Source organism: Bombus vosnesenskii, unplaced genomic scaffold, assembly GCF_011952255.1.
Source record: "Bombus vosnesenskii isolate JDL3184/JDL3185 unplaced genomic scaffold, Bvos_JDL3184-5_v1.1 scf7180000013449, whole genome shotgun sequence".
In the NCBI taxonomy this organism is placed as follows: Eukaryota; Metazoa; Arthropoda; class Insecta; order Hymenoptera; family Apidae; genus Bombus; species Bombus vosnesenskii.
Genome location: NW_022883059.1, coordinates 37,018 through 60,261, shown reverse-complemented (window position 1 = coordinate 60,261; position 23,244 = coordinate 37,018). Strand labels below are relative to the sequence as shown.

General features: G+C 35.1%; 1 protein-coding gene across 4 annotated transcripts in view; it reads left to right on the top strand.

Moving 5' to 3' along the window:
• LOC117238328 (vascular endothelial growth factor receptor 1) overlaps positions 1-17,607 on the top strand; it is a 63,915-nt gene extending 46,308 nt beyond the window's left edge. For 2 of the 4 annotated variants that reach the window (XM_033503173.1, XM_033503177.1), the window contains exons 18-23: positions 113-337; positions 1,400-1,568; positions 4,226-4,496; positions 6,690-7,021; positions 14,403-14,508; positions 15,189-17,607. In XM_033503173.1, the coding sequence (XP_033359064.1) occupies positions 113-337; positions 1,400-1,568; positions 4,226-4,496; positions 6,690-7,021; positions 14,403-14,508; positions 15,189-15,881 (1,796 nt within the window). In that variant the 3' untranslated portion in view covers positions 15,882-17,607. The remainder of the gene's footprint in view (positions 1-112; positions 338-1,399; positions 1,569-4,225; positions 4,497-6,689; positions 7,022-14,402; positions 14,509-15,188) is intronic. The other 2 variants (XM_033503174.1, XM_033503176.1) reach the window with 2 other exon arrangements.
• The last annotated feature ends 5,637 nt before the right edge of the window (positions 17,608-23,244 follow it).

The following is a 23,244-nucleotide window of genomic DNA, read 5'->3' as shown; positions in this document are numbered from 1 at the left end:
ACAAGATTATGTCAAATAAGATACAAAATTGTAGGTATTAATTATATTATTTTTATAGCGAAATAGAATTTGGTGGTACGTACATACCTTGATTACGCAAAACGTTTAACAGGAAAACAATTAGGAAGCGGGGCTTTTGGCGTTGTTATGAAAGCGGAAGCAGAAGGAATTTGCGAGAACGAACCGATAACGACTGTGGCTGTAAAAATGGTTCGGCGAACAACAGTTCCAACTTGTGTTCGTGCGCTTGCCAGTGAGTTGAAAATTATGGTGCACCTTGGAAAGCACTTGAACGTCGTTAATCTTCTCGGTGCTTGCACGAAAAACATTTCTAAACGTACGTATCATATAATAGATCCAGGACTTACAAGGAACACTACAATAACACGTATAGCATCCGTATAACGCAGGACTTGCATAACAAATAAAGTTGAATCAAAAAGTTGCTACTATGTTTAACGTGATTATAAAATCGCTGAAAAAGACTCTATACCCTGTGGCCTCAAATTATTCAATAAATTCTATGGCTCAAAATAAGAGGGAAATCAAGAATAACAAAATTGTAGCACAATTTTTTGAGTAAATCGAGTTTAAAAATTTGTCAAGTATACAGTATATATTTACCTAATTCCTAGCTTGAGAGGATAATCAAGGGAATTATTCTAGATTTGAAAATAAGTTAAAAATATAGAATAAAATTTTTTCGACTGGTCTCATTTTTTAAAAATATCAACCTAATAATTTGTCAGGTTTAAGTACCTTGTCTCTTTGCAAGTGTCTTAATGCTTATGAATGGAATTATACGTATCGACACATCACAATCGCAGGAAGAGAAACTCTTTGTATTTATTTAATATTAATTTAAAGATATTTTAATAGATAAAATCACAAAAGTCTCTATTTGAAGTTTGCTGACAGTTTTTCACATAAATAGACCTAGTTCTTAAACTTAATAGCATTTTCCTTCATTATTTTTATAAAGTTTCTGTTATATCTTTTTAAACCCTACCTAAAAATCTAGGCGATTCTATCATCACTTGAATAATGTTCCTTGAAAATTTAATGTTTTAAATACTCTTTATTTATTTATGAAATATTCATTGTAAGTGAAAATTAATTCTTAGATGTGAATTTAATATTACCAAATAATAAATAAATTTGTATATTTGATTATTAATAATTTAATTTTATTTAATTATTAAATTTTGGTTAAAATATATGAAACTTTTTTTCAAAAATTTGAATTTTTACCTATAATATCTGAAATGAAATTTGAATTTTTTCGACTGAAGTCTAATTTTTGAGAAATAATATTAACCTAATAATTTGCCAAATATTAATATTTTTTAGGTGGAGTTTAAGCTTTAATCTTGATAGTTTTCTGATCTTCTTTTAATAGGTGAATTATTAGTGATCGTAGAATATTGCCGATTTGGAAATTTGCACAATTATTTGCTGCGACACAGGGCTGATTTCATCAACCAAATTGACCCTGCAACTGACAAATTCGATGCTACTATCGGTTTAGATCTTTTAACTAGATCTGTTAGTGTTAGCAGCAACAACAGGTTTGCTTTTGTTTTTCACTTCCACATAAAAACTCATATCATAATAATATCCCTATTTATTAATATACTCGTTGATAATTGCTTGTTTTATTCCATTACACAATTAAATGATCGATTGAATGCAGCTCGTGAAAATGAAAATGTGTACAGTTAAAATCTATATGTATAAAATAACCAACTCCCCATTGTATGTTAATATTCTAACAATACTATTAGCAGTATCCTATAAATATTTTAATCTCAGAATGCAACACTGTGTTTAACATTAGAATATTTGAAAACGAAAAAATCATACCGTAAAACCTCTCGTATCCCAAACCTTCAATCGAATACCATAATATTCGAGTTTCCTATTGTCCGAACATTCTTTCGCTGGAATAGAACTTTTGCTAATAACTAGATTGCGGATGTTAATGCACTTATAAGAAATCCAGACTATAGCGTGAACACAATATGTAGAAAGATATGGAATATCCAAAATAGCTATACCATATACTTCATACAATACTGACTGTGTTAATAACTCTGATCACCTTAAATATCTCCGTTCTTTCTACAGATATAGAGTAACATTTTTTACAATAGTTTAATGATACAGAAAGTGCTATAGTATGACGGTAATGATATTTTTGTAGGTTGAGGGTTTTCGGGCATTTCAAAACCATCTCCACTTTTTAAATTATTTGCTATAGCTTTTTATTCCTAGTAGAATAGAGAATGTTTATTTTAGTTACGATTTCAACGAGCCTTAATGCGAGGTCATTCGGTAATAAAGAGAAAATAAGCAACAAATCTTGCATCATAATAAGAGATATCCGAATTGGTGGCTATTTGCATCGATGCAACTTTGAATTCGTCGGATTGCCAAAACGTCGACAGAAACCATTTGTCTAAACATAAATATAAGTAGACACAGATACATTTTAGATGTTCATATAACTGGATAATTGTTCAGTTAATAGAAAATCAGAGTTAAATTAATCAGGCAATAAGTAAAATTCCGTTCATATAAATCAAGTTCGTATAAACGGAGTTGAGTAATTATGTGGATTAGAGTATTAATTCGCCGATTTCGTTAATTTTTAAATATGTTGTCCAGATTGACATTTTGAATAATTTTTCCTCATACATATCACCGCCGCTAAGCTTTCAAGTTATAAAACAATTTACGTTTCATACTATAAATATTATTTAACAATGTACTTAAAAGATTTTTGTTCTATAAGGAATTTTTCAATGATTGTTTTCGACGAATTATTGCATGTTTACCGTTTTGAAAATTAGAATAAAGTGCAACATTGCATATCAACCGATTAAAAAATATAAAATAAAACTTTTTTGTTCTCGAGTTAGAAAATCGAGTTTGAAAATTTATCCAGTATACTTAATAAATTAATGGCTAATTCCAAACCAGGCAGGAGTAAATAATCGACAGGAGGTCATTCTACGTGTGAAAATAAGTCGAAAATGCAGAATAAAATTTTTTCTCAAGACGCTTTATTTCCGAAAAAATAAATTTGAAAATTTATCGTACGCATGTAAGTACTAAATGGAGGTTAGGTTATCCAGTCGGCAATTAGCCATATTCAATATACTTGATAAATTCTCAAACTCGATTTTATCAAAAATTGAGTCGAAAATGAGAAAATTTTATTTTATATTATTTTCTTATTTTTCTATAAGGAATCATAACGTGCCCACTTTTACGTGTTATTCGGCCGGACCCTATATATACATGTATATAATGGCGACTAGCCTGCTGATAGTACACTTGTGCGGTTGTAGAGTTCGTCAGAGTAAAGAAGCTATGGAAAGAGCTTTTTTCTCCTACCGCTCTACTGAATGGGTGAAGAGAAGGAGCCACCAATTCGATTGTAGCCCAATCGATTTATACATTTGATATACACATATTTTTCTCCTCTGTTTCATTTTCTTTATATCTTCTTTATTTAAAAATAATTACCATCAATGAATCAGGATTAAATTGAGTTATACAACAATATGATTACCGTCAATATGATTAAGTCCTTTTGCGAATATCTCGCAAACTATACCCGAGCGACGATTATATACAGGGTGGTTGGTAACTGGTGGTACAAGCGAAAGGGGGGTAATTCTACGCGAAAAAAGAAGACGAAAATATAGAATAAAAATTTTTCGTTTGAGGCTTTGTTTTCGAGAAAATCGACTTTGAATTTTCGCTCGGTATGCGTGCACTTTATCACGTCTCGTTATAACGGATCTCACTGTAGATTTTTTTAATTTTTTTAATTTTTACTCTATATTTTCGACTTCTTTTTTCGCGTAGAATCACCCCCTTTCCGCTTGTACCATCAGTTACCAACCACCCTGTATATGGGAAAAAGTCAGAATTTGAACTCGACAACATATTTCATAGTCAATGGAATCGGTGAGGTGTATTTTATTCTATATAATTACTTAAACTATAGTACTGTAGTTTGGATATAGGAAACTCTACTGTTTTTGTATGTCCCATGTTTTTTAACTTACCGCTACACAGAATTAGCGAACTATTACACATTTCTGCTTCCTTCCACTCTTGACCCATAACCCTGCTATTATAATATAAAACTACTGATGCTGTGCATGGGGTTACGGTGTTAACAAATTCGTGTTCTCTTTTGTTCATACGACAGGATAAAATACGTGGCATTGTCATTTTCTCGCAGTCGTAGCGAAGATTCAGCCACCGAATCGGCAACATGTCAAACCTCTACTACAGATTCTCAAGGAATTAGTATGTCGCCAGATGGCTGTGTTCTTAGTAATAATTCCTCTCAACCGGGATGGAGATCTAATTATCGAGGTGATTACAAAGATCACAATTTGAAGCCAATCTGCACGCAGGATTTGTTATCCTGGGCGTTCCAAGTAGCGCGAGGAATGGAATATCTTAGCCAAAGAAAGGTACATTTCAACAATTTCTCTTCTTTTTTAATTGTTTAATTTGCTATGTATATAAAATAGTAAAAGGTAAATCTCAAAGGTTTATAATTTACATCACAATTATTGGAGAATGTAAACTAAATGGATTAGATTAAGATTAACTGGAAAATGTTTGTATGTAAGAATTATTCACTTGATTTGCCATTCACTTAATTTGGAATTCTCAAACACGAGAACTTGGACAATAACAACACGTTGTAACCAGTACATGTAAGCTTACTATCACTATTATATATCGACATCCACCATCTAATCTACGAGCTGCTTCTAGAACTAGGGTTACATAGATCATGTCGTTTATTGAAAAGGATTGACTCTGAGCATCTGAATTTTATATATGTACATACATAACACAGACAAGAACACAGAATGGTTTCGATTGTGGTCCCTTGTGGTGGAAGGTGCTTACCTGAAAGGTAATTATGCACAATGTTATTATTCGCATTCTTACAAACATCATGGTCCTTTTTTACTCCGTTCTCTACATTTCATTTTTAACGTATTACACATTTTCTTCTCCGCTGTAATTAAAAATTTATTAACGATCACTTATTATTAACACTCGATGTATCTGGGTCTTCCTATCGTCTCTCACAAATACCGACCACAACAGTATCAAATAAACGAGAGTAGTAACACCTCACTTCTCATAGTCAGGATACAAAGACCCAGTCACAACATTCAGCGTAGGCACCATCCGCCACAAGAGACCACAACCAAACTCTTGCCTATAATCTATATGTCGGAGATGAAAGAACACCGGAGCCTTTGGAATTTTGGATAATCCCGCAACATTGTAACCTAGAGTCTACTATAGCTGTGATTGAACAATTGTAGTTATTCAACCCGATTGTAATTGTTCGAGAGTCGTGATAATGAGCTTGGGCTCGAGGCGACAGTCAGTCGCCGAACGTAGCCGCGGTCACGGGATGAACGCTTTGGCTAACAAAGGTATGGAGTAATTCTATAGCTCTCCTTAAAGGAAATATTCGTGGCGACACGCGACAGTAAACATTCCAACGGTTTCTGTCCCGTGGCTCGCCACGCGCAGACCCTATTCTTCGAGTAAGATGATTGCCAGATGTCGATGCGTCTCCGCAGTACATGTTCGGCTAGCTCGAGGGCCCGTTATAAATCTTAAGATTTAGTCAACTAAAGTCCTTCAAACAGACAAACAGTCTTTGTCCCAACTACGGGAAGATAGGGGAGACATATTTTTCAACGAGCGGCGTCTCCCACTAGCAACTTTCCCTCGAGGGCGGCTAGCATCTTTTTCTAACCACCGATATGGAGATTGACCAATTAGCAGCAACGCCAATTTCCCTTACTTTCTGAACGAAGGCTTTTCTCGACGAATCCGATGATCTCGTGTCCTTAGACACACCCCATTATAGTTTTCCTCCGTGGCATCATCGGGACGGGAAAGACATTCTTTCTCGCGATCTCATTGATGAAAGGAGTAACTCTTTACGACCAGTGAATATTACGCGTCCGACTTAGATTTTGTGAATACGTTCATCTATCATCCCGTCGACCGCGGATTCGTTATTGAACCTAGGATCATTGTCATTAGTTTCTCGAGCACCTAACTACCGCGGTTACTTGTCCGGTTCTATAATAATCGTATTTGCACTAGTCAATGTCTTCTCCATTGCATAACGACAACGTGTAACCCAAACGAAGATTCGTTTTACGCCCCTAACCCTAATTCTAATGTAAACCCGACATATATATGTACATATATAGAATTCAGATGCTCAAAATCACCCATTTTCAATAAACATGATCTATGTAACTCTAGTTCTGGAAGCAGCTCATAGATTAGATTATGGATGTCGATGTATGATAGTGGTAGTAAGCTTACATGTAAGCAGTGTGGTCATTTTCCAAGTTCCCGCACGTGTGGGTTCCGAGTTATGTAAATGGATGCGAAATGAAACTTGAAGTATATTGTGACAACTAAAAAATGTATCTGATGAAATAAATTTTAAGCTATCAAAAATAATAGAAAAATTTTCAAAGCGCAATATGAAAGTAGTATGAAATGAGGAAGATAATAACCTCATTAATTCGCTAATTAAATTATGAATATCAATAAATGAAAAATATAAACAAAATCATTTGCTTGAAATATAATTTAATCATCATTTGTAGGTGTTACACGGTGATTTAGCCGCGAGAAATATCTTATTAGCCGAAAACAACGTAGTGAAAATCTGTGATTTCGGCCTAGCAAAAACTATGTACAAGGATAATAATTATAAAAAGAAAGGAGGTGGACTGTTACCTATAAAATGGATGGCCATTGAATCGATTAGAGATCGAGTTTTCTCAACGCAATCGGATATCTGGTCATTTGGTATAGTTCTATGGGAGTTCTTTACATTGGCTAAGACACCTTATCCCGGAATGGAAGCTGAGAAACAATATCAGAAACTGATTGAGGGATACAGACTGGAGCAACCGGAATATGCTACTTGTGAAATGTGAGTTTAATTTATTGGATTGAGTGAAAAGTTCGTGTCGTTTTTTCAAAGTCAAATTACAAGACGATTCTCTTTTTTTTCAATATAACTTTATCCAGTACGGTATTCTTCATTTTTGATATAAACCTTTCTCCATCTTTTAGATAGCTTTATTATACCATTGTTATAGAATTTTGCACATCTCTGTCCAGAAGACTATTTTATTTACTCCTTTTAATCTTCCAAGAAATTAAATATTTAGGAATTAATCGTTAAGGAAGTTTTGTAGGGACTGGAATAAATGGTAATTGGAGGGTGCGACAAGACAACTCACCCGAAATGTATCAATTTTTGCCTACTAGCCAAAGACATATGCGGTTTTGCATTGTCTTAAGATGACTACCTTAACCAATTCTGGATGCTTTCTAATTGTTGCTTTCTATCGCTTCAACTGCGAGCTTCAGTTCGCTGTGGAGTGCCGAAGCGTGCAGACGTGTCTCTAGTGCCCAGCGTAGTCCGAAAACAACACGTGTCGCCCAACCGTCGAAAGAGAACACAGCCAAGTGTCCCCTTCCCTTTAGGGAGAAGAAAATCCCACGCACCTAACCCCAACCCGAATACTAGCCTCATAGCCTCACGACTAGTTATTCATTCCGAATTAACTAGCTCGATGATGGCCCAGCAATCGCGACCAGGCTCTCCGGAGCAGACTCGCAACTACCCCGCGCTACCTCCCCCGTGGCAGAAGTGTAGCAGAACTCTCCACACCAACGACGCTAATACTACCAAGAAAAGGAAAATAGAAACAACAACACAAATAAACACTCGCAACAGGTTCGCCGTATTGGAATCCTCAAACGACGCCATGGAAATCGTAAAACCGCCACCAAACCAACACTCACAGAGAATCCCCCCTCCCCCACCAATATTTGTGGACGACGTCATCGACATACAGACAATGATCAAGTCCCTAGAGAGAGATATCTGCAAGGAGGAATATAACCTTAAGATAAGTAACAATAAAGTAAAAATACTGCCGACGAACCCAGAAGCTTACAGAAAACTCACCAAGACACTCAGGACCCTGAACGCCAACTTCCACACCTACCAACTCAAACAGGAAAGGCCTTTCCGGGTGGTCCTACGAAACATACACCACTCAGCAGACATAGACGAACTAAAATACGAACTCTCAAAACTCGGCCACGAAGTCATCAACGTAAGTAATATAAGGCATAGAGTCTCGAAAGACTCGTTATCCTTATTCTTCCTAGACATTAAACAAAAACCGAACAATAAGGAAATCTACAACATCAGTCGCCTAATGAACGCGATAGTAAAGATCGAACCACCGCTCGTGAAAAAAGAAATAGTGCAGTGCAAAAGGTGCCAAAGGTACGGTCATACGCAGAAATACTGCAACCATACTTTCCGCTGCGTTAAATGCGCAGACTCTCACTCCACTGACCAGTGCGCCAAATCACCGGAAACCCCAGCGAAATGCATCCACTGCCAAGGGGACCACCCTGCCAACTACAAAGGCTGCCCAGCATATAACATACTATACACGAACAGGTACCCAAAGCTCAGAGCAAAAGAGGTATCCAACCAAACACCCAGCCCGCCGAAATTCACGACTACCCCAACCCCCTCAACCAACCAAACACCCAGTCCTACCAAATTCATCACCACCTCAACCTCCTTTGCCTAAGCAGTACAAGGCATCCAAAATAACCCGAACAGCCAAAGTAACCTTCCCCAAAACAGTGTCCCCAACCCACCAAACACAGACAACTCCTCAAGGCTTGAAAAGCTAATAGAGAAACAATCGGAGCAAATAAATCACTTGCTATCGCTACTAACACTCATCGTGGAAAAATCAGCACGCCCCGACTCAAAATAAAACCAAGGCGCATAGCACTCTGGAACGCCAACGGTCTAGCGCAACACAAACTTGAACTAGAACTCTTCTTAAAACACCAGCAAGTCGACGTAATGCTCGTATCGGAAACCCACTTCACCGACAAGAGCTACCTGAAAATAAATGGTTACAAATTCTACCATACTCAACACCACAGCGGAAAGGCCCACGGTGGCACCGGAATAATAATCAAAGCAAGTATTAAGCACTACGAACTTCCATCATTCCAGAAAGACTACCTCCAAGCAACAAACGTAGCAATATAAGACTGCCATAGTACAATCACAACTTCAGCAGTATACTGCCCTCCCAGACACTCCATCGCCAAAGAAGACTTTGAGAACTTCCTGTGAGCACATCCAATGGGGCAGCAGACTGGTTACAGCAAGAGGCAAAAACCTCTTAAACAGCATAATAAACAACAACCTCAACTACCTTACCACATGCGAACCCACATACTGGCCTACTGACACCAACAAAATACCCGACCTTCTCGACTTCTTCGTAACTAAAAATATCCCATCAAGACACGTCCAGATCAACTCCTCGGCTGATCTCTCCTCTGATCATTCTCCCGTGATAGCAACAGTCAGTTCAACAATCATAGAGAATACACCTAATGGCTCCATTCACAACCAACACACCAACTGGCAGCTCTTCAGAGAAGTCTTTACACACTCAACCTCAGCCTTCACCCCACTAAAAACAAAGGAAGATATCGAAGCAGCCACGGAATACTTAAACACGAGCATAATAAACGCAATCCGCCTCTCCACACCGACAAAGCCATCTAACAGCAAACAAGAATATCCCCAATACATACTAAAAAAATAGCAGAAAAACGTAGACTAAGAAGAGTATGGCAGACCCATAGAACACCGGAGGACAAACGCAAACTTAACAACGCAACTAGAAAGCTATCCAGAACCTTAAGAAACTATAAAAACGACTGTTTCCATAAATACCTCGCCAGCTTATCCCCCACAGCCGACGCCAACTACTCACTATGGAAGGCCTCCAGGAAACTCACACGCCCCCCACAAATAATCCCACCTATCCGCCGTCCGCAAGGTGGATGGGCGCGAAGCCCTATAGAAAAAGCCGACCTGTTTGCAAAACACTTGTCAAAAGTATTCAAACCCCATTCCCCCCAAGCCGCCGCGGACGCTACTGAATACCTGCACACCCCCTTCCAAATGTCCCCTCCTATCGAACCCTTCTCCTCTGCAGAGACTATGGAAACAATGAGTCGCCTAAACCCCAAGAAAGCAGCAGGACACGACCTAATAGGCAATAGAGCAATCAAGGAACTTCCCACAAAAGGGATAGCACTCATCACATCGATTTTTAATGCTATCCTTCGCCTGGAACACTATCCTAAGGCTTGGAAAATCTCATTGATTACCCTCATCCCTAAACCCGGTAAACCGATATACGAAACCTGCTCCTATCGCCCAATCAGTCTTTTACCTACCCTGTCCAAACTATTCGAGAAGATGCTCACGAACCGACTCCTTCCAATCCTAGAGAACTTGAAAACACTCCCAGATCACCAATTCGGCTTCCGAAAACATCATTCTACAGTAGAGCAAATCCACCGCTTAACTCATACGATCAGCCAAACACTCGAAAAGAAAAAATATTGCTCAGCGGTTTTCCTAGACATCCAACAGGCATTCGATAAAGTATGGCATGAAGGGCTACTATACAAACTTAGAAAGATCCTACCCCACCCCTACTACTCCATCCTAAAATCTTACCTAACCAATAGACAATTCATGGTTAAATGCCTAGACGCCACTTCCGCAACATTCCCAATAGAAGCCGGCATACCCCAAGGTAGTGTCCTCGGACCCCTACTGTACTCCATCTACACTGCCAACCTACCTATATCAAACGATATAACAATAGCGACATTTGCAGACGACACAGCGCTATTAGCTACCCACGCAGACTCGGTAATAGCCTCATCCACTCTCCAGCGAAGTCTCGACTCCATGGAAAAGTGGTTTCACAAATGGGGCTTCAAAGTCAACGAAAAGAAATCCTCACATTTAACCTTCACGCTCCGAAAACAAACCTGCCCCCAGGTCACCATCAACAATGCAACAGTTCCTAGCAGGGACACAGTCCGATACCTGGGCATGACCCTGGACAAGAGACTAACGTGGAAGACACACATCTCAGATAAAACGAAGCAACTAAAAGACAAACTAAAAAAACTCTATTGGCTCACGGGCCGATGCTCCAAACTAAACATACAGAATAAAATTACCCTCTACAAGACCGTAATAAAACCTGTCTGGACCTACGGAATCCAACTATGGGGAACAGCAAGTAACTCCAACATCGAAATACTACAACGATTCCAATCGAAAACGCTAAGAGCCTTAATAGACGCACCTTGGTATGTTACCAACGAAACCATCCATCGCGACCTCAAGATACCTACAGTCAAAGAGGAAATAACAAAATATAGCGACAGATATAGCAAAAGAGTCAACAAACACCGAAACCCCTAATCACTGGACTACTCGATACGACGGATCAGATTCGCAGGCTGAAGAGGCACTACCCGCTAGACCTAAACGTTAGATTCATTTAATTATCCAAATTAAGCATATGCACTTACTTATAATACTTATAAATTATACCTATCTATAATAAGTATTAACTTATTGTAAATAAACAGCCATGTCACTGCGCCACGCCAGAAAAATTACTGAAAATTCTCAACGCGAGAATTGATTGTAATTTCAACAAATAAATAAAAAAAAACTGCGAGCTGTATACATCCGAATTAATTGTTTGATTTTTTGAAAGGAACTCGTAATATGGAATTCCCTTGTGACCCTAGCATAACCCTTTCCGGATGAAGATCTACTTTTGGACTCGATAATGGTGGTTCACCTTGTTTGTCCTTTGACCATGATGACCTTTGCCGTAGTATTATAAAGGATTCACTTTTCTTTGCCGCCGACTATCCACCTCAAAAATGGATCATTTTCATTCCATTTGATCAAAGAATCGCATAAGGGCAATCCAATCTATCAAATTCTTTTCTGACAATGTATGTAGTCCCCAAACGATAAGATAATTTACGTACCTACCCAATCTTCTATAGATATTTTACAATAAATCTTTGCGATATTTTATGTAGCTTTGAAATCGCCCGTGTTGTATAATGATGGTTCTGTTCATTAATCAACATATTTTATGAAAGACAATATAAACACTAGAATACCGCTTCACTTTTATGTTCCATACATTAAATTTAACACATTAAAGTTAAAATATCTGTTAGACTAGTGGTTTTGGAGTATAAATCGGTTGATACTCTTTTGTAAAGAATAACGATCTGCATCGATCAGTGCATTAAAGCATCTATAATTGTATTTTAAAAAATGTATGTCACCTTCATATAACGTGTCCGTCTCGAAAAAAAGCACTTACACCAGATTGTGCCACCCCCCCCCCCCGAATCTATAAATTGCTTATTTAAATTATATTTTTCTACAACATGTAGTGTATGAATAATTTGCGTTTATAGATTTGAACTGGTCATCCTGTAGATATTTGAATCCGAAAATGCTTGATTTAAAATAATTCTTAGTTTTAATTTTGTAAAACTTTGCATATGGAGAAGGGAAGATAGGTCCCATTGAAATCCCTGAAACTGTTTTTAATTCTCCGACACAAGATTTCACTGATACCAGACTTCACCGACAATAGCTTTGGCAATATTAGTACAGAGAAATGAGACAGAATTTTTACTTGTGTAAATTTACTGTCGCAGATATTTGATAGTCGGTTGCCTTACGACGATCGGATTAAAAGGAATTATCCCAAGCTTAATATGCAATACAAACTGGCTAATAATTAAATAAGTTATTGTTATAAGTTTGATTTCAATTAATTTACGCTAAGTTTGTATGAAATTTCAACGCAAATCAATATCAAATCCATGGTCTGTATTAGGTTTGTAAAACGGCCGGCAATCATTAACTACTCCAATAACTATTCCTACATAAGTAAAACTCCTCTCTTATTTCCTTGTGTTAATACTGTCAGTCAGTTAAGGATGTTATCGGTGAAAACAGTGTCTACGAAATCTGTGTCGATGGTTTCAATAGCATGTGGAAGGAGAGAACAATGCCCTTGCGTTTGTTTTACTTGTCTCCTATTTTGATGAAATTAAAACTGAAATATTTTTTAAACTAAACATTTTCGTATACGAATACCTTTACATTTTTTTATAGGGAGTAAAAAAACGCATCGATTAATATATAGGAAGATAGAAGGTTCCATGTTAAAAAATTATTGAAACGTCTAAATCTCGAAAAATATTTTTTTTTATTATTTAATTTGTACTTTACAATTTGTTCAGCTAGACATTTGGTAAATTTTTCTAACTTAATTGCTAAATAACATGTGGATAGCTACCCCCAGTGGGATACCATCGAAAAATATGACCATTGTATGACAATTGTATCATAATATGTGTCTCTCGGAACAAAATAATTCATTCCTTAAGCGTTTTCGCATATCATAATATCATTCAAAATAACAGAGAATCGCTTTGTAACAGAATTACTAATGTATTTGAACGTGTATGTACATATCGGATATTTTTAGTAACTCTGTTACAAAAAAATTATATTATGTAGACACGTATACATATACGTATATGTGCTTCAAATTTTTCTTATTATGTAGTGTTACCGCTTTTTAGGAAAAAACCTAAGAAAACGAGAAGAAATATTTTAAGAATATTTTAATCAAGAAGTATTCAAATATTTTAATTAGCCCGCAACAGTCTCAGCTTACTGATTTTCGGCTTTGGACGAACTTTCGGTTTTACATCTCTTATGTCTATTTCTCTTCTTATATGTCTACCTTCCCTTTTTTACACTCTATTCTATTGCACTACCTTAATTGGATCACACTAGTAAATATAATACAGTCAGCATATGACCGTAAATTTTGCACACTTTTTTCATACTTTACCCACATGTATCTACATATAGTGGTAGACAGAAGAATGTTTAAAACTGATACTTGTATATGAGTATAACTAAAATTCATATTAAACATCTTTCCTGTACATTTGTCTATTCTAAGATGTACGTCTATGTTATACATTCATTTTTCTTGTTAATCATAGTTTAGTTTTATAAAATTGCAATGTTTTATCCCAGTTTACTCTTTAAACTTTCTCGTGAACGTCACTGTCTATAACATATTACCTACAGAACACTGTTTGACACAAGATAGCCTGAGACATCATATATCATTTTTGTAATATGTTATTATTAACATATATAATGGATAAAACAATTAATATTTTTTCTTATTTGTTAATTACTCTGAGGCTATAAAGCTTCATTTTCTCAAAAAGAAAAGAAACCGTTTTACTCTCGTATATCTTTACATCCTGTATGTATTATAATATTACAATTTAATATTGTGAATATATTACAGATATGACATAATGCTGCAATGTTGGAAAGCCAAGCCTACCCTACGTCCGAGTTTCACAGAATTGGTACAGGGTATTGGCGAATTATTAGAAGAAAGCGTAAAAGCGGTGAGTTTGATGTTAACAGTTTCTTAGTATCTCCCAATCTGTTTACTTTAAAACTTCATTTCTAAAATCCTACGTACATTTATGACCATTCTGTATAATACATATGGAAAATTACTGTCTTCACTGATATGAAAAATATTTATGTTTCATCTTTCATTGTGAAAACTATTATACTTGGAAAGTTAATTACGAAAAGAAGCATATAAAATAATAACGTAACTTTACTGTACTTACCTTTAATTTTACAATAATAACAATACTTGTTTGATACAAGAATATGTCTACTTTGTGTCTCAAATATGTTAATTTTCATTGCAATTTAAATATGCTGTACTTTGTGATAAAATGAATGCGGTAAGGTACGATTATTTGAGATACAGGCTTCAATATTTTAAAATTCAACCTTGAACTATACGTAGAATAATTAAATTTCTATATTAAAAAGATTATTAATATATGTAAAATACATACTTGTGAGGAATTAAAATTTTATTACAAGACTATATAAGTCTGTAAGTTTTTAGGCTTAACAAGAGAACACATTTAAATAACATTTAAACAAATATATAACATTTAAATAAATTTCGTTAATACTCCAATAACATTTAATTATATTTCATAGCATTTTGCACGTCGTTATAATCTCATTGTAACACATTAAATGTCTATCTAATTTGCAGCATTACATCAGTCTAAACGATCCTTACATGGACATGAACACGACGCTGCTGGAAGGTGGTCGGAGCGACTATCTAACTATGCTCTCCGCACCTGATCACGCAGCACTCTCTTCTCCCATCCACGATTATTCAAATTTGCCCGCGTCAAACACAACGTACCTGTGCATGAGTCCCACTAGCCAGAGTGGGTACGATTCAGAAATATTCAGTCCTAGACCTAATCAAGAGAGAACGCACTTTAAATTTCCGGTCACTACCGATTCAGAAGACGCTGTAGAATTGTCACCAATGTTAAAGAAACTAGAAGAAGAGGATCCTTATCTGAAACCAATTAACGTACACGCGCGGCGAGCAGAGTTCGTCCGACAGCAAGAGACAATGAAGAATCAACCAATAGATCATCAACCCATCAATAGAGATTTCGCATATTGTAATACTCCACGAAATGTTCAGTTGATAGATTTAAACGAGAAAAATGAAAAGAATGAGAAGGATTCTGACGACATTGAAATACTAAATAATGGAAACACGTTATCAAAGAAGGATTTCATACCAGCCATCATTAGGACACAGGGCAATTACGTAAACATGCCGAAGCAGAAGAATGACTTAAGGTTAGACATGCCAGCCAGTTTTAGCAATCCTAGTTACGTGGTGATGGCTAATTGCGAAAGAGATCAGATGAAAGTCTGAACCTGTGCATGAACAAAATTTGACAATTTATTTTATAATGATGATTAACTGAAGGGAATGTCTATTTCAGGCGGGCTTTCATGGATAGACATGTGGATATGGATATGGTAAATGGAGGAAATGAACAATAATACATCTTTTTACTGTCTCCTCCCGATAGGATCTGAAACACTTTGTAGTAATTAGAATCTGTATACAGTGGCTACAAAAAGTATTTATACAATACTGTACATATTTATCATAGCATTCACATATTAATTAGTTAGGCCCAAATATATAAAATTTTGTATCATTTAATAGTACATATGCACTTTTATGTGATTGTAAAAATTTAATAATATGAAAATGAAATGTATAGGACTTGATTTAAAAAATGCTTCATTGGGTATGTAAGGGTATGTGCAAATACTTTTTTTGTAGCCAATAAATGTGGCAAGAAAATTAAATCACTTTGGACATGATTTAAATCTTAAACTGTGTCTTTGTTGAAACAACAAAGAGAAGTTCTGTTGCCTGTTGTTGCTGCATGTTCCAAACAGTATTCAGTAAATATCAACTTGTAGAAACATTTTGTTTACACTGAAGCAACATAATTAGAGGAGTATATAAGTTTTAGTTTCAAAGAGAAATTTACTTCTAGTTGTTCACATACAAATATGTCATAAAACAATTGAAAAAGTGTATATACTAAATGAACATTTCTTTCTGTTGTAAAGTACTGCTGTATATTGATTATCTTTTCTCTTTTTTTATTTTTACCATTTCAGACAAAAACAGAAAATAAGCAGTAGCTTTTGTTACTGGCAACTGTGGTCAGTAATCATATTCATTATTAGGAGGGTTGAAAAGTATTGGTTAATGTGTTAAAGCAATTGCTTAGCAAGCGAATAATCAAGGTTCAGAACAATGGGCAACAACAATTAGTAACTTTTTCAAGAAAAATAAAATATGAAAATCCTTCACTGTTGCTTCAGTTTTAATCAGTCTTGTTTGAAGGCCTTGAAAATTTTGGTAGTATATGAAAGTCTTAAGAATATCTACTGATAAATCTACTGGTTTACAGACCTTGAGCAATATTCTATTGAATATTTCAAGCACTTTGATTTACTATTGTCTAAGTGATACATTGACATAAGATACTAACTCATTATGGGCCAATATTGCATTAAAGCACCATTAAAGATTGTTTAATTAGTTTACATTATTGAATTCTTCTTATTAACATAGCAAGTACTAAAGAGAATCAAACGACTTGTTTAATATTCTTTTGATACTACTTCTTCTTCATAAAGTAGATTCCATAGTTTTATGAAATTTAAAGAATCAAGATTGAAAATTCAGGACTTATCAGTACTTATCAGAATTTTAAGCTTTGGATTGTGTTCAAAATGATTTGAATCTTCATAGTTTTTTAAAACTTTGAATAGCTTCAAAGTTAAGAATCGGGTAACCATCACTACTGTTTGCTATTAATATGCATGAGGGTGAGCTCTTACGTGTCATGAGCGTGTATATGTGATTAAACAAGATCGATTTTAAATGTCACTTTTTGCATTTGTGCATGTTGCTCCATCTTTAATGTACCATGACGAAAATCATTTAAAATGATTTGACGAACGAGATAAAGAACATATGTATGTTATATAATATATATGATTGATCCTTTTAACGAGCTTTTGAATATCCATAAAAAAATTTCATTAATATGAGCAATACTACATGATAACCTTTCGGAAAAGAGACATATTTGACAAAAATGACAGAAAATAAAATTGTAAAGAATTAAGGATATTATTCGTTTTATAATTATTCGTTTTTCAAAACTAAACATTCTGATATTATTATCTGATACAGGAATAAAAAAATAAAATATTTTAATTTTTTATGTTAATTTTAAGGCTAATTGAGGTAATAAAACAAAAAAAGGGGATGAACTTACAGAAAAGTTCTACCCTCTCTAGTTTCAATAATTTTAGAATATGTTATAGAAATCAACATTTTGGATAACTTTTTCCTATACATATAACCAACGGTTTCGCTTAGTTTCCGAAACATTTGTAAAAAACTGTCTACATCACTATAGTGAATTTTGTCTATAGTTGTGTGTCTATTACCGCTTATGCGTCAGTATTTTATAAACGAAGGTCAGTCGAAGCTTAAAGGCCTCGTGCACAGTTGGATATGGGAGACTCCAAAAAATATCTGTTGTAACTTATAACTCAATTAAAAGCGAACATCATCAATATATTGAGTTTAGGTGTCAGTTCGACTTTTGAATCCGGCAGTTACAAGGCGGCCAGGAACACTTTTATTATAACCGACATTGCTTGGAGTCTCACATGTCTAATTGTAGATAGGAAAATTGTATATAGGAAAAAATTGTGCAAAATCTTGATTTTTATAACATATTCCAAAATCATCGAAATTGGAGAGGATGAAACATTTCTACAAGTTTACTACTTTTTAATACCTGTTTAAGCAATTGATACATCGCATACGAATCGAATCCTATTTCGAAACTAACAGAAGAAATTAAAATTTAAAAAATGCGTTATTAGTATGCATTTAATCATAAATTACCGTTTCTAATATGATTTAAGCATTAGTCGTAATCAGATATCGTACACTTTGAAGGATTTGGAAACAATTCCCTAATTTTTCTACGTCTTTTTATATTAATGTTCAATTAATGTTTAATATTCTTACGAAATCTATAATTTGATTTTAAACGATTTTATTCAAGTTTATGTTTTATACGTTAAATAGGCAGTAGAATGTTAGCATCTCTTCCAAATGAAGACTATCAGGAGAAAAATATGTATACTTTGTACTTCTTCATAAAAGAGCAATTTTACGATTTTATATATTATTCACTGTAATTTTTAAAATTCAGTGGTTTATATATCAATCCTATACTACCAAAATGATACTGTTATTTGACTTTAAGATTAGACATATATTTTTTTCATTATTATGATCATTTCACAATTATCCACTGCTATAATATTTTACATGCATGTGATTTTTTACAATAATTCAGGAATCTATGATTTATTTTTCGGAAGTTTAAAAAGTTGTTCTCTTTTCGATATCGTTGAGTCATGCGGGCCCATACAGTTTAATTTAGGTATGTGCTAGATTATTTAGCATTTTAGGACGTTTAATTTTAATTTGCATTCTATTTTTTATGCGATAAATGGTAATTGTGATCTTTATATATAGAACACAGAATACAAATTAAAATGAACCAAACTCTAAAATTAAGTAGTTTAACTTAAGCTCTTGTAGGTCATCTACGAATCAAGAGTTGGAGAACTAGCAAAAGTGGATGTATTTTCGACGAATCGCAGGGAGACGTAATCGCGAGGAAACACGTCAACGGGAGTCGTAAATTCCCGTTACGATTATAATAATCGACGCTGCGAATAGATCGATCCCCTGATTTCCGTCGAGATAATAGGGGTGGTTAAGGTAGTATAACGCTGTGATTAACAGGGTTATAAACTTTATATTCCCAACACTTATACACACGAAGTTACACCGTTTCGTATGATATAAGTCGTAGACGATGATTTGGCGTATGAAGATGCGATATACATGCACAATAGAGCAAGGCTCCTACAGTTGAGTTTGTTGTTTTAGTTGACGTAGCAATAGAGGAGACTAAGTATATGAAGTGACTGTTCAGTAGTCCCGAGAACAAGTTTAGACGTGACGAGTAGACAAGTATGACGTGATTAAGACAAGTTGACTATTCTAACGATGAAGAATAAGTGAAGTTCGTTCTTATGTGATTACAAAGGAAAGCTCGGAGTGGGTGTGCTTTTTGAACTAAGGACGTGGATTCGTTATTTACACTTTTCGTTAGAACAGTGAGGGTAACGATCCGCGATGTCCATTGGTTATAGCCAATATTAATAAGTGAAAATTGGAGGAGGAAGCCTCCTACCGATGTGGCTCGGGTTGACCTTGTGCATGGGAAAACCCGGCTTTTCCGTTAGACACCCATCCGCTTTCTCCGTAATTTGTAAGAACGTGCAATAAACCTAAGGACTGTTTTAAATACCAGTTATAAACCGAAAATACTTGCAGGATTAAAGGTTCCTGCAAGCTAATAAGATTCGGTTTATGGTGGGGCCTTAGGCTTATTGAGGGTCTGTCGAATGGGGTTTGGGCCTTGATGGTTAGACACTGGAGGACGTCGCACGGACCATTTCACGAGACGTAACAGTGGACTTATCATGCCTTTCATATGTAGTCTTCAAATATACACGTAGAAACTGAGGATCACAAGAAAAGATCATGATAATTCTTCTTCTGTTGATTTTCTCATTTTGATGGCTCTTATTTGGTAGCTAAAAGAATGTATTTTTATATACTATAATCAAAAAGCCAATAACGCAAAAACCAATAATGCCTATAACTTGTATAATATTGTGAACCTAATCTTATAATCTGACATTCAATATTTTTTTAATATTTAAGAAGCTATAAAAACACTTAATCGAAGAAACCAAATAGACAGTTTTGGAATTAATTGGTAGTGTAATAGAATTTTACAGTTGTTTGCTTTCTAAAAAATGTGATTTAACATGGTTTTTCCCTGTAGTCTTTATTATATTTAGAATGAAAATGTGAATCAAATTCCAAATATGTATGTATGGAGATACTTCGATACTTCGATATGATATTACGCCACACGTAGACCGACTTCAAAAAAGAAGGAAAGTATCGTCAATTCGATGAGTATATATATTTTTTAATAGTATTATTATACGAATAAATGTGAAATCGTATTGATGTTATATAAAGACATGTACAGAGACAACTTATGAACTTATTATTTGTTAAAGAGAGATTTAATTATCATTAATTACTATATCTTTGAAAAATTGAAAATATTTAAACAACTATAACAAAATGTTTCAGATCTATACAATTTATAAAAGCATAATGTTTGAGTAAAATGGGTTCGTTTATCAATACTTGATACTCAATGCGTTATAAGTTTGAACGGAGGATTTAATTCGAATCTAATAGGTACGAATTTCGAAAAATGTTATATATTTAATTACAGCCAAAGATGTACAACTTGTTTTAATCTTAATTACACAACTCTACTCGTTAGATAAGAGAACATCATGACGAAGCGCGTGTGTCGGTCTAATTTAAATTGTCTAACGTTTACGTTTAGAATGTATAAAATTTGTATAATAAATTTTTTACCTTCTTCGCAATACTTGTGTGTTCGTTCTTAACAACATAGCAATAAAGTACATGTTTTTTATGACTAGACTGCGAATGTTCATGCAAGAATACAAGTAAAGAAATAAAAACTAGATAGAAATTTTATGATTAAAAAATTATAAAAATATGTTGTTCATATATTATTTTTTTAATAACGCATATGTTTCGCATATTCATGTCTGAAAACGTATGCAAAAATATATTGCGTATCACTTACATATTGCAATGTATTTATCTCATGAAATTAATTTAATTTATCGGAACTATGTAAAGTGCTAAACCACGTTAAACAGCGTATTTGCAATGTTGACTGTTAAACGTAAGACGTAGCAGTTCGTATTTCGAATTCGAATAGTTCGATTTGACTTATCGCGTCACTAGCCTGCAACGTCAGTTCTGCCCGAGCAGCCGAGCTAAACGGACGTGTAAAACAGTGCTTCAGAGAAAGTGCGGCAAGTGGAGAAAAGAAAGTTACGAACGTCAACACCCATAGCCAAATGGTGGAAATCCGTGTCTTCTACTAAGAAGACTATTATCAAATCTAAAATGCAAAATCACATCCCACCGATAAAAATAATTAGTAAAGATGAAACATACTACATAAACAAAGCAACAAACATATCAAAATCAAGCCAATCAATAAACGAAGAACAGGAGTGCTCAGCTACAAACGAAATTTAAATGGAACCAATACAAAACAATGAAGAAAATAAAACCAGTAACGAACTAATCCACCAGGATGAAAGCTGGAAGGTGACAAGTTACAACAAAAAACGAAAAATAACACCAAACACAAACGTTAGGAAAGCTGTAGAAGCAGAAAAACAACAATGTCTACAAGAAATCACACTCCGAAACTCCTTCAGCGCACTGCCAGAAGAGAAAGAAACAGACCCAACCGGAAAACCAATAATCCACATCTCCAAACCACCGCCAATTTACATTGAAATAATAGACCCCCTCATTGAACTACTTACCAACACGGCAGGAAAAGAAAATTACAGTATAAAACAATTAAAACAAGACCAGGTAAAAGTACAAACGAACACCCCAAAAATTTTCAGAAAAGTGACAAAAGCACTAAAAGAAAAAAACGCCGGGATCACACTTACCAGCTCAAAGCTGATAAAAGTTATAAAGCAGTAATCAGAGGATTACATCCAAAAACAAATGCAAATAACATATGAGAGGAACTAGCTAAAATCGGGCATCAGGTAAGAGCAATAAACAACAAAACCAGGTACGATACTAAACAACCATTATCGTTATTTCTAATAGAACTTGAACCTAAAAACAATAACAAAGAAATTTTTGAAATTAAAAAGGCTCTAAACACAATAGTAACAGTGGACATAAAAAAGACATACCGCAATGCACATGGTGTCAGCAATATGGACATACAAAAAATTACTGCAACCATACATAGGAAAGATAAATGAAATAAAATGCTACAACTGCAATGGAAACCACCCAGCTAGCTACAAAAGCCGTGTAGTCAGAAAGCAACTGCAACATAAACTGTTTCCGCCGCTTCGAAACAGGACACACAACAACTTTCACGCGCAACAGGATAGCACAGAAACTATGACAACACCAAATCTACAGCACGTAATGAACAATAACTACAGTAACACCAACACCGTTGGTAGCCGAAGCTACGCGCAAGTAATCCACCAATCGCCACCCTTAGACAACCAAAATCAGAACAATAATAGCAACGACACTACAAAAATCAAGGAACTGCTCAAACAATCCATCAAAAACATCGAAATGCTAACAAAAATGATAAGCGAACAAAACGCAGTTCTTAGACAGCAAACGCAACAAATAACAGTCATGTTACAACTCCTTACAAACATGCTAAGCAAAAAATAAAAACGGACACGCTGAAAATACCAGCCTGGAACTCAAACGGCCTACAACAACAGGCCCTAGAAACTAAAACATTCCTGTATAACAACAATATAGACATATTACTTGTTTCAGAAACACACTTCACTCCAAAAAGCTACATGAAAATACCATACTACACCATATATGATACCAAACACCCCGCAGGAAAAGCACACGGAGGGGCCGCAGTGATAATAAGAAACGATATCAAAAATCACACAGC